The following is a 14,504-nucleotide window of genomic DNA, read 5'->3' as shown; positions in this document are numbered from 1 at the left end:
ACATCACTGTTGGCATTATTTCTGTACTTTGAAGTCACTTCAAACATTATTCCTGTACTATGACATCACCATGTGCATTATTTCTGCACTGTTTGCTTTCTCCCTGTACTGTGACATCACTGTGTATATTATTCCTGTACTGTGACATCACTGTGTGTATTATCCCTGTACTGTGACATCACTGTGTATATTATCCCTGTATTGTGACATCACTGTGTGTATTATCCCTGTCCTGTGACATCACTGTGTGTATTATCTCTGTACTGTGGCATCACTGTGTGTATTATCCTGTACTGTGACATCACTGTGTGTATTATCCCTGTGCTGTTACATCACTGTGTGCATTCTTCCTGTACTGTGACATCACTGTGTGTATTATCCCTGTACTGTGACATCACTGTGTGTATTATCTCTGTACTGTGACATCACTGTGTGTATTATCCTGTGCTGTGACATCACTGTGTGTATTATCTCTGTACTGTGACATCACTGTGTGTATTATCCCTGTACTGTGACATCACTGTGTGTATTATCTCTGTACTGTGGCATCACTGTGTGTATTATCCCTGTACTGTGGCATCACTGTGTGTATTATCCCTGTACTGTGACATCGCTGTGTGTATTATCCCTGTACTGTGACATCGCTGTGTGTATTATCCCTGTACTGTGACATCGCTGTGTGTATTATCCCTGTACTGTGACATCACTGTGTGTATTATCCCTGTACTGTGACATCACTGTGTGTATTATCCCTGTACTGTGACATCACTGTGTGTATTATCCCTGTACTGTGACATCACTGTGTGTATTATCCCTTTACTGTGACATCACTGTGTGTATTATCCCTGTACTGTGACATCACTGTGTGTATCCCTGTATTGTGACATCACTGTGTGTATTATCCCTGTATTGTGACATCACTGTGTGTATTATCCCTGTACTGTGACATCACCGTGTGTATTATCCCTGTACTGTGACATCACTGTGTGTATTATTTATGTACTGTGACAACACTGTGTGCATGTGCTGGTCGACTGGTTCCTTGGCTGCCTAAGAGGACACTATTAGTTTGCAATGAGAACCATAATTGGAGAGTCCACAACCTTGAATCAGACCATGTTCATAACCTTGAACACGGCTTCTGCGGTTTCTAAATGCTCTCTACCCACCTCTACACCTTACGGGGTCTTTTGCAACTTGGTGGTATATCCATGGGAAGTACTAACTGGATCATAAAAAATCAGTCTTAGGCAACATGCACATATGCGTGTTATCGACTGTGATTGTACGGCACGAGTGGCACAAGGATATTATTATCGGCCGTGCTTCCCTGGCCACATTCATTTAGGCCAGTCAGCATGGACCACAAAATGGACAGGAATAAGACCTGTCCTGACTTTTGCTCATGTCTCACGATCCTATACGTCAAACTGTGAAAATACATGGTTGTGTGTATGGGGCCATAGACATGAATGTAACTATGGCTATCACGCTGACTATACACAAGGTCATGTGTATGAGGCCTTAGGCTAAGGCCCCACGGGCTGGAAACGCTGCACTAAAGCGCTGCAGGAACAACTGCGGCGTGAATGCATCATGGTTCTTCCCGCAGCGCTTTGAACAGAAAGTTCATGTAGTTTTTCCGTTACAATTATATCTACAGGAAAGCTGCCAGCGTTTCCATAGATATAATTGACATGCTGCGATTTTCAAAACCGCAACGGTTTTGGAAATCACAGCGTGTCCGCGCTGCTTTTTTTCCGCAAAGTGGGCATGGGATTTGCATGAATCCCATCCATTTTGCAAAGACTTTGCGGTTGTGGCGTTTCCGGCCTGTGGGGCCCCGGCCTAAAATTGTGTTTTTAGTTGCAGGTTTTGCTACTGTTTTTTTGAGTCAGAGCCAGAAGTGGATTTCACTAAAGGAAAAAGTATATGTTCTTAATTTACATTTTCTATTCCTTTTGAAGCCATTCTTGGCTTTGACTAAAAATAATTTGCAAAATCTTCAAAAAAAAAAAAAAAAAGAAAAGCAACCACAGTTTTTCCTCAACCTATGGCCTCAGCCAGCTTCAATGATGAATAAATTAATAAATAGACATGGACAAGTGTCCAACATACTGGTGAATTGTGCCCTGTAACCATTCCTTATATGTGTTTTCTTTTACTTTTCAGTTGTTTTCAAGAAAATAGATATTGTCCTTCTGGTTTCCAGTGGAACAGTACCAGCTGTGAGTGCGTGCTCGAGAAGGAGACCCCGCTTATCCGAAGAAGGGAAGGTACTGTTCTCACCAGCTGATACCATACACATGTATGTTTCCATAGATGTACATTCTTTTCTGTCTCGTCACCCATTGTGGTCTTGACCATATATTGCAAGCTATACAAGATAATCTATTTGTGCATTTTTTTTTTATTATTGTTTGTCAGGGGGCATCCACACAGAGTAAAGTGGCGCTAATAACTCGCAGGATAAAAAAAAGACTCCCATTGAGTTCAATGGGTTCCATCTTCCGCATGGAACACATTGAAATCAATGGGAGGCTTTTTATCAGCGCTGATTCTGCCGCGAGTTATCATGGCAGAATTAGCGCCACTTTATTCTGTGTGAATGCACCCGAAAATCTAAAGATGTTTCATGAAGTGAAATCCAATCTGTATGCACTATCAGGGTACGCTGATATATATCGAAGTTTAACCCTTACGTGTGACACAGACATTTTTAATAATTTTTGGGTTTTTTTACCCCCTTCATTTCAAAAGCCATAGCTTTCTCATATTTCCATTTATGTAGCTTGATTTTTGTGTGACAAGTTGTGGCTTCAAAATGGCACCATTTATTATTCGGTACTGGGAAGTGGGAAAAAATTCACAATTGAAAAAAAATGTAATACTGCCACGTATTTTTACGGGTTTTGTTTTTGCAGCTTCCACTGTTTAGTAAAAATAATTGCTATGTTAGCTTTATTCTACGGGTCGGTACAATCACGGTGATACCATCGACTTCCATCGACTCCTCACAGTCTCTAAATTTTCTAACTCTTCTCTGCCGCTTTCTGACCACAATCTTCTATCTCTCACCATCAGTGCTCTCTCCCCTTCACAAGACGCCCCTATCCATCACACATATAGGAACTTGCGTGCTATTGACACCCAGCACCTCTCAGATACTCTACAGTCCTCCCTGTCCCCCATCTCTTCAATCTCCTGTCCCAATCTGGCCACCAGTCACTATAATGATACCCTCAAAAATGCATTGGATGAGGTTGCTCCCCCCTCCACTCGTAAAGTCCCACATAGGAGGCATCAGCCCTGGCACACGCCACAGACACGATTTCTTCAGCGCTGCTCTAGGTGTGCCGAACGTCTATGGAGAAAATCACGCTCACCTGCAGATTTCCTCCACTTCAAGTTTATGCTTAAAACATATAGCTCTGCCCTTTACCTTGCCAAACAAGACTATTTCACCGCCCTCATCTCTTCTCTCTCAAGCAACCCTAAAAGGCTTTTTGAAACCTTTCACTCCTTACTCACACCCAAGGTGCAGACGCCATTCACAGACCTTAGTGCTGATGACCTGGCCATGTATTTCCATGATAAAATTGATAAGATCCATCAGGAAATTACTGCCCAAGCCCCAGGTGGCATTGACTCCCACACCTACGATAGTACTGATCCCCTCACCAGCCGCACTTATGACTGTCCATTCTCATCTTTTGAACCTGTCACAGAAGAGGAAGTTTCCCAGCTACTTTCTTCATCTCGCCCCACAACCTGCAGTAGTGACCCCTTCCCCTCACACCTTCTCCAATCTCTGTCCCCTGCTGTCACTACTTACCTTACTAAAATATTTAACCTCTCTCTCTCTTCTGGAATCTTCCCATCCTCCTTCAAGCATGCTGTTATAATCCCGCTACTGAAAAAACCCTCCCTGGACCCATCCTGTGCTGCTAACTATCGACCCGTCTCTAACCTCCCCTTCATCTCTAAACTTTTGGAACGCCTGGTTTATTCTCGGTTAATCCGTTATCTCTCTGCTAACTCTCTGCTTGACCCCTTACAATCTGGTTTCCGCGCTCTGCACTCTACTGAAACAGCTCTCACAAAAGTCTCTAATGATCTACTAAAGGCTAAATCCAATGGTGACTTCTCTCTTCTTATTCTTCTGGACCTCTCTGCAGCTTTTGACACTGTTGACCATCAACTTCTCCTCACTATGCTCCGCTCAGTTGGCCTCAATGACACTGCGCTCTCCTGGTTCTCCTCTTATCTCTCAGGCCGCACTTTCAGTGTATCATTTGCGGGCTCTGTTTCCTCCCCTCTTTCCCTTGCTGTTGGGGTTCCTCAGGGCTCGGTCCTCGGCCCCCTGCTCTTTTCTCTCTACACAGCCCCCATTGGACAAACCATCGCCAGATTTGGCTTCAGGTACCATCTTTATGCTGATGACACCCAATTATACACATCTTCCCGTGACATCACCCCTGCACTCATTCAGAACACCAGTGACTGTCTCTCTGCTGTCTCTAATATCATGTCCTCGCTCTATCTGAAACTAAATCTCTCTAAGACTGAACTACTACTGTTTCCACCATCTAACAGATCTGTCCCTGATATATCCATTGCAGTCTCAGGCCTTACTATAACTCCTAGGCAGCATGCCCGCTGCCTTGGGGTCATATTTGACGCAGACCTTTCCTTCACCCCTCATATTGAATCACTCGCACGTTCATGTCACCTCCACCTCAAAAACATCTCCAGAATACGCCCTTTCCTTACCAGAGATACACTAAAGACACTTATTGTCTCTCTGATTCATTCTCGCCTTGACTACTGTAATTCCTTACTAATCGGTCTTCCCCTCACTAAACTCTCTCCTCTACAATCTATTCTGAATGCAGCGGCCAGGCTCATCTATCAGGCTAGACGCTACAGCGATGCCTCCGGTCTGTGCCAGTCGCTACATTGGCTGCCTATTCATTATAGAATAAAATATAAAGTTATTACTCTCATCCACAAGGCTCTCCATAATGCCGCACCTCCCTACATTTCTTCCCTCATCTCTGTCTACCGCCCAACCCGTGCTCTCCGCTCACTCAATGACCTAACACTTACATCCTCTATTATCAGAACCTCCCATGCTCGTATACAAGACTTCTCCCGAGCTGCACCACTTCTCTGGAATGCTCTACCCCGGACAATCAGATTAACTCCCAACTTCTACAGTTTCAAACGCAAACTAAAGACGCATCTTTTCAGACAAGCCTATCACAATTCCTAATGCACAAAATTGTCTGAACACTGTATAAGCAATGCCGCCCCTGCTACCTCTTGTGTCACCCTCTCTACCTCATAGATTGTAAGCTCTTTTGAGCAGGGCCCTCAGTCCCATTGTGTGAAATGACGTTCTTTGTTATGTATGTCTGTATCTGAACCCTATAAATTGTACAGCGCTGCGGAATATGTTGGCGCTATATAAATAAAATGTATTATTATTATTATACCAAATTTATATAATTTTTTTCATGTTTTAATAACTTTACAAAAATTTTCTAAATTTTCAAGAAAAAATTTTGGCGGGACAAAATGTAGTTTTTATTGATATCATGGTGGGGGAATGTATGATGTTTTTACATTTTATTCCATTTTTATAGGGAGACAAATCGATGAAACAATGCCAATTCAACCATTTTGATTTTTTTTTCCTGCTATAGCATTTAATGTGTGGAACAAATGTTTTTATATTTTAATAGTTTGGGCATATTCCGATTTAGGGTTGCCTAATGTATTTATGTTAACTTTTATTTATTTAGATTTATATGTGACCTAGTGAAAGGGGGTGAATTAACCACTTCCAGACCGCCCATAGACTATAAACGTCCAGGAAGTGGTTGCCTTGTTCTGACAGGACGTACCGGTACGTCCAGTCAGAACACAGCAGCTGCACGGAGATCATGCAGCTACTGAAGCTGGGAGCCGGCTGTAACTTCAGCCGGAGCTCCCAGAGAGAAGACAGGGAAGGTTTTTTTCCTTCCCTGCCATCTCGATCGCTGTGTATACAGCACTCAATGAGCGCTGTATACACAGCTATGGGCGCCGCCATGATGCGGCCAGCCTCTGACCCGGCGGTCACGTGATCCACCGGGCTCAGTGTCTTACAAGAGCTGATGGGTCCTACAGGAACCAGATCAGCTCTGTATACTGCGTATACAGCGTGCAGGAGGCTGGATTTCTCCTGCAACTGAGGCTAAATGTACCAGCCTCAGTTATAGGGGAAATCAGCCTTCAGCACAAAAAAAAAAAAAGTGATCAGATGTCCCCAAAGGTCTCTTATCACCTTATGGGGACACAATCTGAAAAAATTATATATATATATATATATATATATATATATATTTATATATATTACGCTAAAAAAAACCCCGTTATTAAAGGTTTAAAGGTAATAGCCCCACCCCCAACAACACCGTACAAAATAAAAATTACCGTAACGGAGAGGAAAAACTATTTTATAAAATTTCCCTCCTATTTTGTTTATATTTTCCCGGATATAAAAAAAATTAAAACACATTGGAAAGTAAAAACAACGTAAAAATAAAGCCCTATGTGTCCCCGAAAAAAGACGCAAAAATTAGTTGACTGAGACATACGAGAAAAATGTTACAGCCCTCAAAACCGCACATACAAAAAAACCCGAAACTGTGTCTGGTCCTGGACCACAAATTGGCCCGGTACTGAAGTGGTTAAACTTTTAGTTTTTTAATATTTTTAAAAATGTTTTAATTTTTTTAAAATAGTTTTTTAGCCGCTCCTACAGGGGGCTTGAACGTGCAATTTTCAGATCACTTGTGCCATAAACTGCAATATTACTGTATTGCAATGTATCACAGATTTCTCTATGTAACTATTGAAGCCTGCTGTCAGATGCCATGGACTTATCTGACCATGGCACCTGAGTAGTTAATCGCACGAGATCAGAGTCAGTACAGACCTGGCGATTACTGCGGCCGCCATAGTCACGTACACGTGGTATACGGCCCGGAAGTGAATTAAAATCACCCATGTGCTGCCCATGCATGGAACTTGCTTCCGCGGATCTTTTCATTAAATAAATAGGAGCCATGGAAGCAGGGGCTGCAAAATAGGACAGGATAAGGATCTGTTCTATATTTTGTGGCCCGGACTGTCGGCCCGCACCCTTTAAAAGCTCCTCATCTTGAGAAATCTCAGGATATGTTGAGTCAAGAGGAAAGGTACAACAGGACACATCTGTATGTATTTACCATCATTCTTCTATGATAGCTTGCAATGTTCATATGTTTTATAGATATAGATCTGTCCATCTGTATCTAGCATAAGTATCTAACTACAGTGTGGGTGCATCTGTAATGTGAATAATGTGTTATATCTTTAGCTACTACATACACACATTAATATATGATACATTTTCTTGGCTCAGAGTTGGCTTTATGCGGCGCACACATGGAGTTTGAAGACAGTTGTGAATGTGTGTGCAAGCTGAAATGTCCCGGAAGCCTTGTGCTGAATAAAGAGAACTGTACCTGTAATGAATGTGGTGAAAGCATGGATAGCTGCTGCGAAAAGAAGAAAATATTTCACCCAGAAACCTGCAGGTATGGATTGTCAATGATGAACCAATACACCATGCTTAAAGGGGTTGTCCGGGATTATATAGAAGTTCCTTAAAGAGGACCTTTCATCAGATTGGGCACATGCAGTTCTATATACTGCTGGAAAGCTGACAGTGCACTGAATTCAGCGCACTGTCGGCTCTCCCGATCTGTGTCCGGGGTAAAGAGCTATCGGTCCTGGTACCGTAGCGCTTTATAGTCAGAAGGGCGTTTCTGACACTTAGCCAGGGACGCCCTTCTGCCCAGCAGCGCCTATCGCGCTGTACAGTGTGAGCGGGGAGGAACGCCCCCTCCCTCTGCTCACACAGCTCGTCCATAGACGAGTATTATCAGGAGAGGGAGGGGGGCGTTTCTCCCCGCTCCACAGTACAGCGCGATAGGCGCTGCTGGGCAGAAGGGCGTCCCTGGCTAAGTGTCAGAATCACCCTTCTGACTGTAAAGTGCTACGGTACAGGACCGATAGCGCTTTACCCCGGACACAGATCGGGAGAGCCGATAGTGCGCTGAATTCAGCGCACTGTCAGCTTTCAAGCAGTATATAGAACTGCCTGTGCCCAATCTGATGAAAGGTCCTCTTTAAAACTCACCAGGTAAACCCCTCTGTGCTTCAGGGGCGCAATATCTGGTCCCCCGTGGTCTTGTTGATCTGTCCTACAGTGATAACTGACCGTACATGAGCATATAACTGCTACATCCAATCACTGTCATTAGCTTCTTATACTTTATATGCATGCACCGTATGTCGTCACTGCAGGACAAGTCATCAAAATTGTCAGAGAGTAACTGAGCAGTGACCCTGTGGCAGTGGAGGTCTATGCAGATTCCCCGAACAGATTACTAAATGCAGATGTGAACCAGGCATAAGTGTGTACACAGAAGGCTGGAAATCACAGTGCAGGCGGGGTAGTCCGCTTGGGGACCCCTCGAATGGAATACCGAACGCAACTGCAAGCGGTGAGCTGTAAAAGCACATGGACCCCATAGACTATAAAGGGGTCCGTGTGCTTACTGTGTGCTGCCCGTAAAAATCATGCGGGCAGGAAAGTAGATTGTGAACTACTTTCCTGTCCGCATGATCCCTGCAGAAATCTGGCGGCAAGCACAAGGACCCCATTATAGTCTATGGTGTCTGTGTGCTTTCACTGGCACATCGTTTGCAGTTGCGTTTGGTATTCTGTTCGGGGGGGTCCTCATGCGTACTTCCCCGGACGGAATCCAAACGCAGATGTGAATGAGGCCTTACTCTGTTTTCACTTAGAAATCCTACTCCAAATCTAAGATGCTATATGTCCCAGAGTTCAGCTTCTCTCCTTTTGTTATATAAACTTACATATAACAGAGCTCAGCTTCTCTCCCTTTATCATATAACCCTATAGATCACAGAGCTCAGCTTCTCTCCTCTATCATATAATCCTATATATCACAGAGCTCAGCTTCTCTCCTCTATCATATAACCCTATAGATCACAGAGCTCAGCTTCTCTCCTCTATCATATAACCCTATAGATCACAGAGCTCAGCTTCTCTCCTCTATAATATAACATACATATATTACAGAGCTCAGCTTCTCTCCTCTATAATATAACATACATATATTACAGAGCTCAGCTTCTCTCCTCTATAATATAATATACATATATTACAGAGCTCAGCTTCTCTCCTCTATCATATAACCCTATATATCACAGAGCTCAGCTTCTCTCCTGTATCATATAACCCTATAGATCACAGAGCTCAGCTTCTCTCCCTCTATCATATAACCCTATATGTCACAGAGCTCAGCTTCTCTCCTCTATCATATAACCCTATATATCACAGAGCTCAGCTTCTCTCCTCTATAATATAACATACATATATTACAGAGCTCAGCTTCTCTCCTTTATAATATAACATACATATATTACAGAGCTCAGCTTCTCTCCTCTATAATATAACATACATATATTACAGAGCTCAGCTTCTCTCCTCTATAATATAATATACATATATTACAGAGCTCAGCTTCTCTCCTCTATCATATAACCCTATATATCACAGAGCTCAGCTTCTCTCCTGTATCATATAACCCTATATATCACAGAGCTCATCTTCTCTCCCTCTATCATATAACCATATATATCACAGAGCTCAGCTTCTCCCCTTTATCATATAACCCTATATATCACAGAGCTCAGCTTCTCCCCTTTATCATATACCCCTATATATCACAGAGCTCAGCTTCTCTCCTCTATCATATAACCCTATATATCACAGAGCTCAGCTTCTCTCCTCTATCATATAACCCTATATATCACAGAGCTCAGCTTCTCTCCTGTATCATATAACACTATATATCACAGAGCTCAGCTTCTCTCTTCTTCTCTAACTCTAAATAGTTGTTGCCTGTTCTGATTTCCAGTAGGGCAGTGGAAGATAAATCTTGTGTCGATGACGTACATTCTGACATTCTCACCTTCTGCCCAACAGCTGTAAAGACGATTGTCCATTCCAAGCCAAAGTGTGCCCCGGAGGTAGAAGAGTGTGTGCCAAGCAGTTCCCCTGCTTCAGAAAAGGACCTTTTCCATACCACAGCAGAGAAAATCCATAAGTCTCTAGACTTACACAGACTCAAAAGATACTGCAGAATGTTACTGGGGAGTACATTCCTATATCTAGTGATATTTTTATAGTACAATGTGCTGATGATAAAGTGGACAAAATGAGAAATACTATAAGTATTGAACATTTCTCAGTATTCTTCTGCTATGGTGGATTTACATCATTGATCCAGCCTTGAATCCATGGGTCTTGGCCTCTACCTAGACCCAGTGCAATCCCTTCATCTGACCCTGACTTCATGACCATTGACACTGATGGTGGACTGAGTGGCCAAACTGATATTGTGGTTGGTCAGAGACTGTCGTGTTGATCAGCTCTACTACTTTTTGCCTCAAGTCAGGATCGACCACAATTGGGTTAATATTTCTTGCAATTGTGTCAGACACAAGATGCCAGTCTGGGAGACATGAACTATCTTTTCATCAGATGTTCTATGGAAAAAGACGTCTCAAGCTAAGAACAATGTGGATGGAAGTGACCACAATGACTTCATTACGAGGAGAATTTTTAAAGTCAGTTTTGCTCGAATCTGCGTTGCCATTTTCACCAAAATTATGAAGTGTTACACAATGTTGGATAAAATCGATGCGTCTTTAGGTTTAACACTTCTGTCCTGAAATGTTTCACCATTTTCTGCACCATCCTCCTATTGGAGTGACATACTGGTATATATTACCTTAACAGGATAACCAAACCTAATTTCCAAATGTGGATTGAAAATGGTTTTGCAAAAAATTTGCAAAATTTATGTGTAAATAAGTCTAAAAACTTACATGGTAATTCTTCAAAATATTTCATTCAGCATCAGTGTAGAATGGGGACCTAAAAGGGAACAGAAGAACATATAAAAGGTTGCAGAATATTTACAAAGCTTGCTGCTTTCTTTCAAAACAGCACCACACCTGACCACAGGTTGCCTGGGGTATTGCTGTTCATCCCTATTCACTTCAGTGTAGCTTATTTGCAATACTAGTCACAAACCCTTTAATTTAATATATAGTATAGAAGTTAGGGGGATCCATTGTTTACAATGGGGTCTTATAACTTCTGTGTGTGTTTCTATTGAAACATACCTTTAACATACCTTTAAAGGGGTATTCCCACGTCTCATACTCACCAGTCTTCACTGCTGTAAAATCTTCTTTCTTCCTGGTTTCTTGCATCATTTGGTGGGCAGGGTTTCACAGGCAACCTGCCATTTAGCTCCGCCCCAAATTAGTGTGTAGCTCCGCCCACCCATATTGGACTATGAAGTACAGGCAGCAGCAACACCATTCTGTGTTACATACAGAGACTGCCTGTCTCTGCCATAATGAACACAATTGAATTAGCTAGCCTGATAACTGGGAGAACAGAAGACATGAAAGCAGCTCCTCTCCCCTATCTGCTTACAGGAAGGTAGGTCACGTGGTGTAGACACAGGAATAGCTAGAAACACAGGCTCGCTCCCTGCACTTAGCCCCTCCTCCCTCCCCCCTGAGAGCAGCAGATACATCACTTGACTCAGGAGCAGCTAAGTCAGGGCTGTGGCCACAAAGAATTGAATAAAGTAAGATAGTGGACAAACAAAGCAGTTTTGCTGAAGCAATGTATTTAGGAAAAGTCTTACATCCACATTAACAAGCAGTATAGATAGGATCCTTGTGATGAGACAACCCCTTTAACAAAAGCTGTATAAGGTTGATGACACAGATTGAGGACAGTTTATAAATATGGAGAGCGATCTGGACTCTTAACAAACCTGGTGTACCATGGCAAGGTCCCGTTTGCAGAAATGAAATCTACACCAGTCCAAGACTGCAACTGGTGTGAGTGAAGGTAAATCAGTTGGGTTGAGGTATCCCTACCACGGCCCACCAAGATCCCTGCCCTGTCCTGCCTACTTTTACAAAAGTTGTGTGGGAGTCAGAAAATTGACAAAGTGACACATTTTTGGCGCTAAGCCTTGTACAAAAAAAGGTGCCATTTTTATGCCAAAAAACTTGTGTATTTATTTTAATGAATTTTCCCCACTGTGTTTTTGTTGATGACTTTGTTCCAGTCTTTTGAGCCAAAGCCAAGAGTAATGTGGCATATATAGGATGCACTTACACTTCTCTCTTCTGCTAAGTCTACTCTTAGCTTTGTTTAAGTTCACATCTGCACCAGGCTCTCCGATGTTCGGGTCTACAGGGGGCAGTTACCTGTGGACCCTGGCGGACCCCTTTGACAATAATGGGGTCCACCTTGTGCTCACCATTTTTATACTGAAAGTGACGGAGAGAAATGTCTTCCCTCCAGGACTCTTCCCTCCGCCATGGAGCTTAAAAAATGTTGCAAAATCTGCAACAAAAAGCAACTCAATTTCAAAGCGTCTCTTCGGCCTAAGGGTAGATACAAGCAATAGAAACCCAGTGTGGTACTAACAGACTACTTGGCAGCATTGTGAAGTCTGACAAGCTATGAGGAGATATTAGTATCCATGGATAAAACGAGCTATTATTGGGGATTACTGTTGGCATTTTTTGTGTTATATGACTATTTTATAGCTTTATGTGGATTAATCTGGTTTGTCTGCAAATGCTTCACGCTGTTTAGTCCGTCTGACTCCAACATCGCTTGTGTGGCCTAAATGTGCAAAAATTATAACACTTTTTTTTAATATGTAAAACTGTTGCAATATCACATGAATAAAGCACATTTATAACGTATGGATGTTGTGCTCTTGAAATACTTCATAACTTCATAACATAAGTTACATCCACAAAAACTTGCAAATTGCGGTTTGATAGAGTACGAGGAAGCACACACATTCCAGTACTTGATGCAGGGTTCGAAGCCGAAACCAGGAATGCATTGGAAAAAAGAGGAGATGTACCATCTGTTGAATGTACAGCGATCTTATACTCCTGCTCAGCGCTGCACCTCCCATGAGGCGACCTGAAGCGACCACTTCAGGCGGCGCTATGCCAGGGTCCCAGGGGGGAGGCGGCATTTTTGCTTACCTAAGCCAGTCCAGGACAAGCTGTCCTGGATTGGCTTAGCGTCACGGTCACCGAGCAGTGGATTGGAGATGCCCTCTGGATGCAGCGCTGCTCCAGCGGCCTCCCCTCATGCTCAAGCAGAGAGCAGGTCCTCTCCCTGTCTGCTAACGCTGCTACGCCATGCCCCCCTTAGCTCCGCCCCGCCCCCTCCGCTCTGTCCCGCCCCCTCCGCTCCTCCAGGGGGGGGGTTCTGTCGTCCACCTCGGGTGGCGAAAAAGGTAGGTTCACAGCTGCTCCTGCTGATATAACAATTTCATCATGGGCAAAAAAAAATCAAATATACAGTACTATGGAGGTTTGATCTACATAAACTGTATTTTCAACCTGTAAACAAAAGTCCACAATTGTAGCCTTTAGTAGTTTTAGCTACACAAGGTTCAGACCCGTGTCGGGGTATCCGCTGCTCTGGTCGTCGGAGGACCAGAACAACAGACAACTAAGGTAGACAGAAAACAGACCGCTAATAAAATTGCATGTGTCCTTTTGTCCAATTGCCTTTCACCATCATTTGCATTATGTGTGGTTGGCCACAATTCTGTTTCCAGTTGTCCAGACCAGATGTAGCAGGAAGTTGCATAATACTGGTTGCATCTGACTGTCTGCATGTAAATGAAGGGTGGTCAGACGGATGAGATGACGTGTGCTGTTTAGTGATGGAATAAGACCAAAGCTAACTTGATAACAGTATTCTGGTTAAGAATCTTAAAGTACAATATAGTCATTAACAGAAGGTCATTACTCAGTTTGACAGCTAAAGTACAATATGTTGCCACCCAGACAACATGGCAGACAGCTCTACATTTTTAGAAAACCATGAGACACTGGGACAGATCTATTAATATTGTCTAAAACTTAGACAGTGTAAACTTAGACTAGACTTTCTTAAATTGCCCTAGATTTATCAAAGTTTTTGATGCTGTTTTACATAGCATTAATTCTGTTATTGGATACGGTTATTCCTTATTTACAGGATCTGTGAATCCTGTGTTACATAGCACTTGTTCTCAACGATTGATGCGCAAAGAATGGAGCAGGAAGCAGACAGCTCTGTTCTCGGTGTAGTGGCTAATCTGAGACACTGCAGCTTAAGCTAGGTACACACTACTGTTCGGAAAGCTGACCTGCTTAAAAAACGGTTACCTGCAGAACAATGGACACCATAGACTATACTTTTCTCTCCGAATTTTTTAAGCGGGTTCAGGAACAGAAACTCCGAATGTACAGCGAGCACTAGTGTG

The 14,504-nt window shown here is 42.9% G+C and overlaps 1 protein-coding gene across 1 annotated transcript in view; it reads left to right on the top strand.

The window, feature by feature from the left end:
- VEGFD (vascular endothelial growth factor D) overlaps positions 1 to 12,895 on the top strand; it is a 51,530-nt gene extending 38,635 nt beyond the window's left edge. Inside the window, exons 5-7 of the mRNA XM_075263682.1 lie at positions 2,173 to 2,276; positions 7,454 to 7,628; positions 10,112 to 12,895. Of these exons, the coding sequence (XP_075119783.1) occupies positions 2,173 to 2,276; positions 7,454 to 7,628; positions 10,112 to 10,232 (400 nt within the window). The 3' untranslated portion in view covers positions 10,233 to 12,895. The remainder of the gene's footprint in view (positions 1 to 2,172; positions 2,277 to 7,453; positions 7,629 to 10,111) is intronic.
- Positions 12,896 to 14,504: the final 1,609 nt, after the last annotated feature.

Source organism: Leptodactylus fuscus, chromosome 2 (genome assembly GCF_031893055.1).
Source record: "Leptodactylus fuscus isolate aLepFus1 chromosome 2, aLepFus1.hap2, whole genome shotgun sequence".
Lineage (NCBI taxonomy): Eukaryota > Metazoa > Chordata > Amphibia > Anura > Leptodactylidae > Leptodactylus > Leptodactylus fuscus.
Note: the sequence above shows the minus strand (reverse complement) of the source record. Positions and strands in the feature narration are given on the sequence as shown.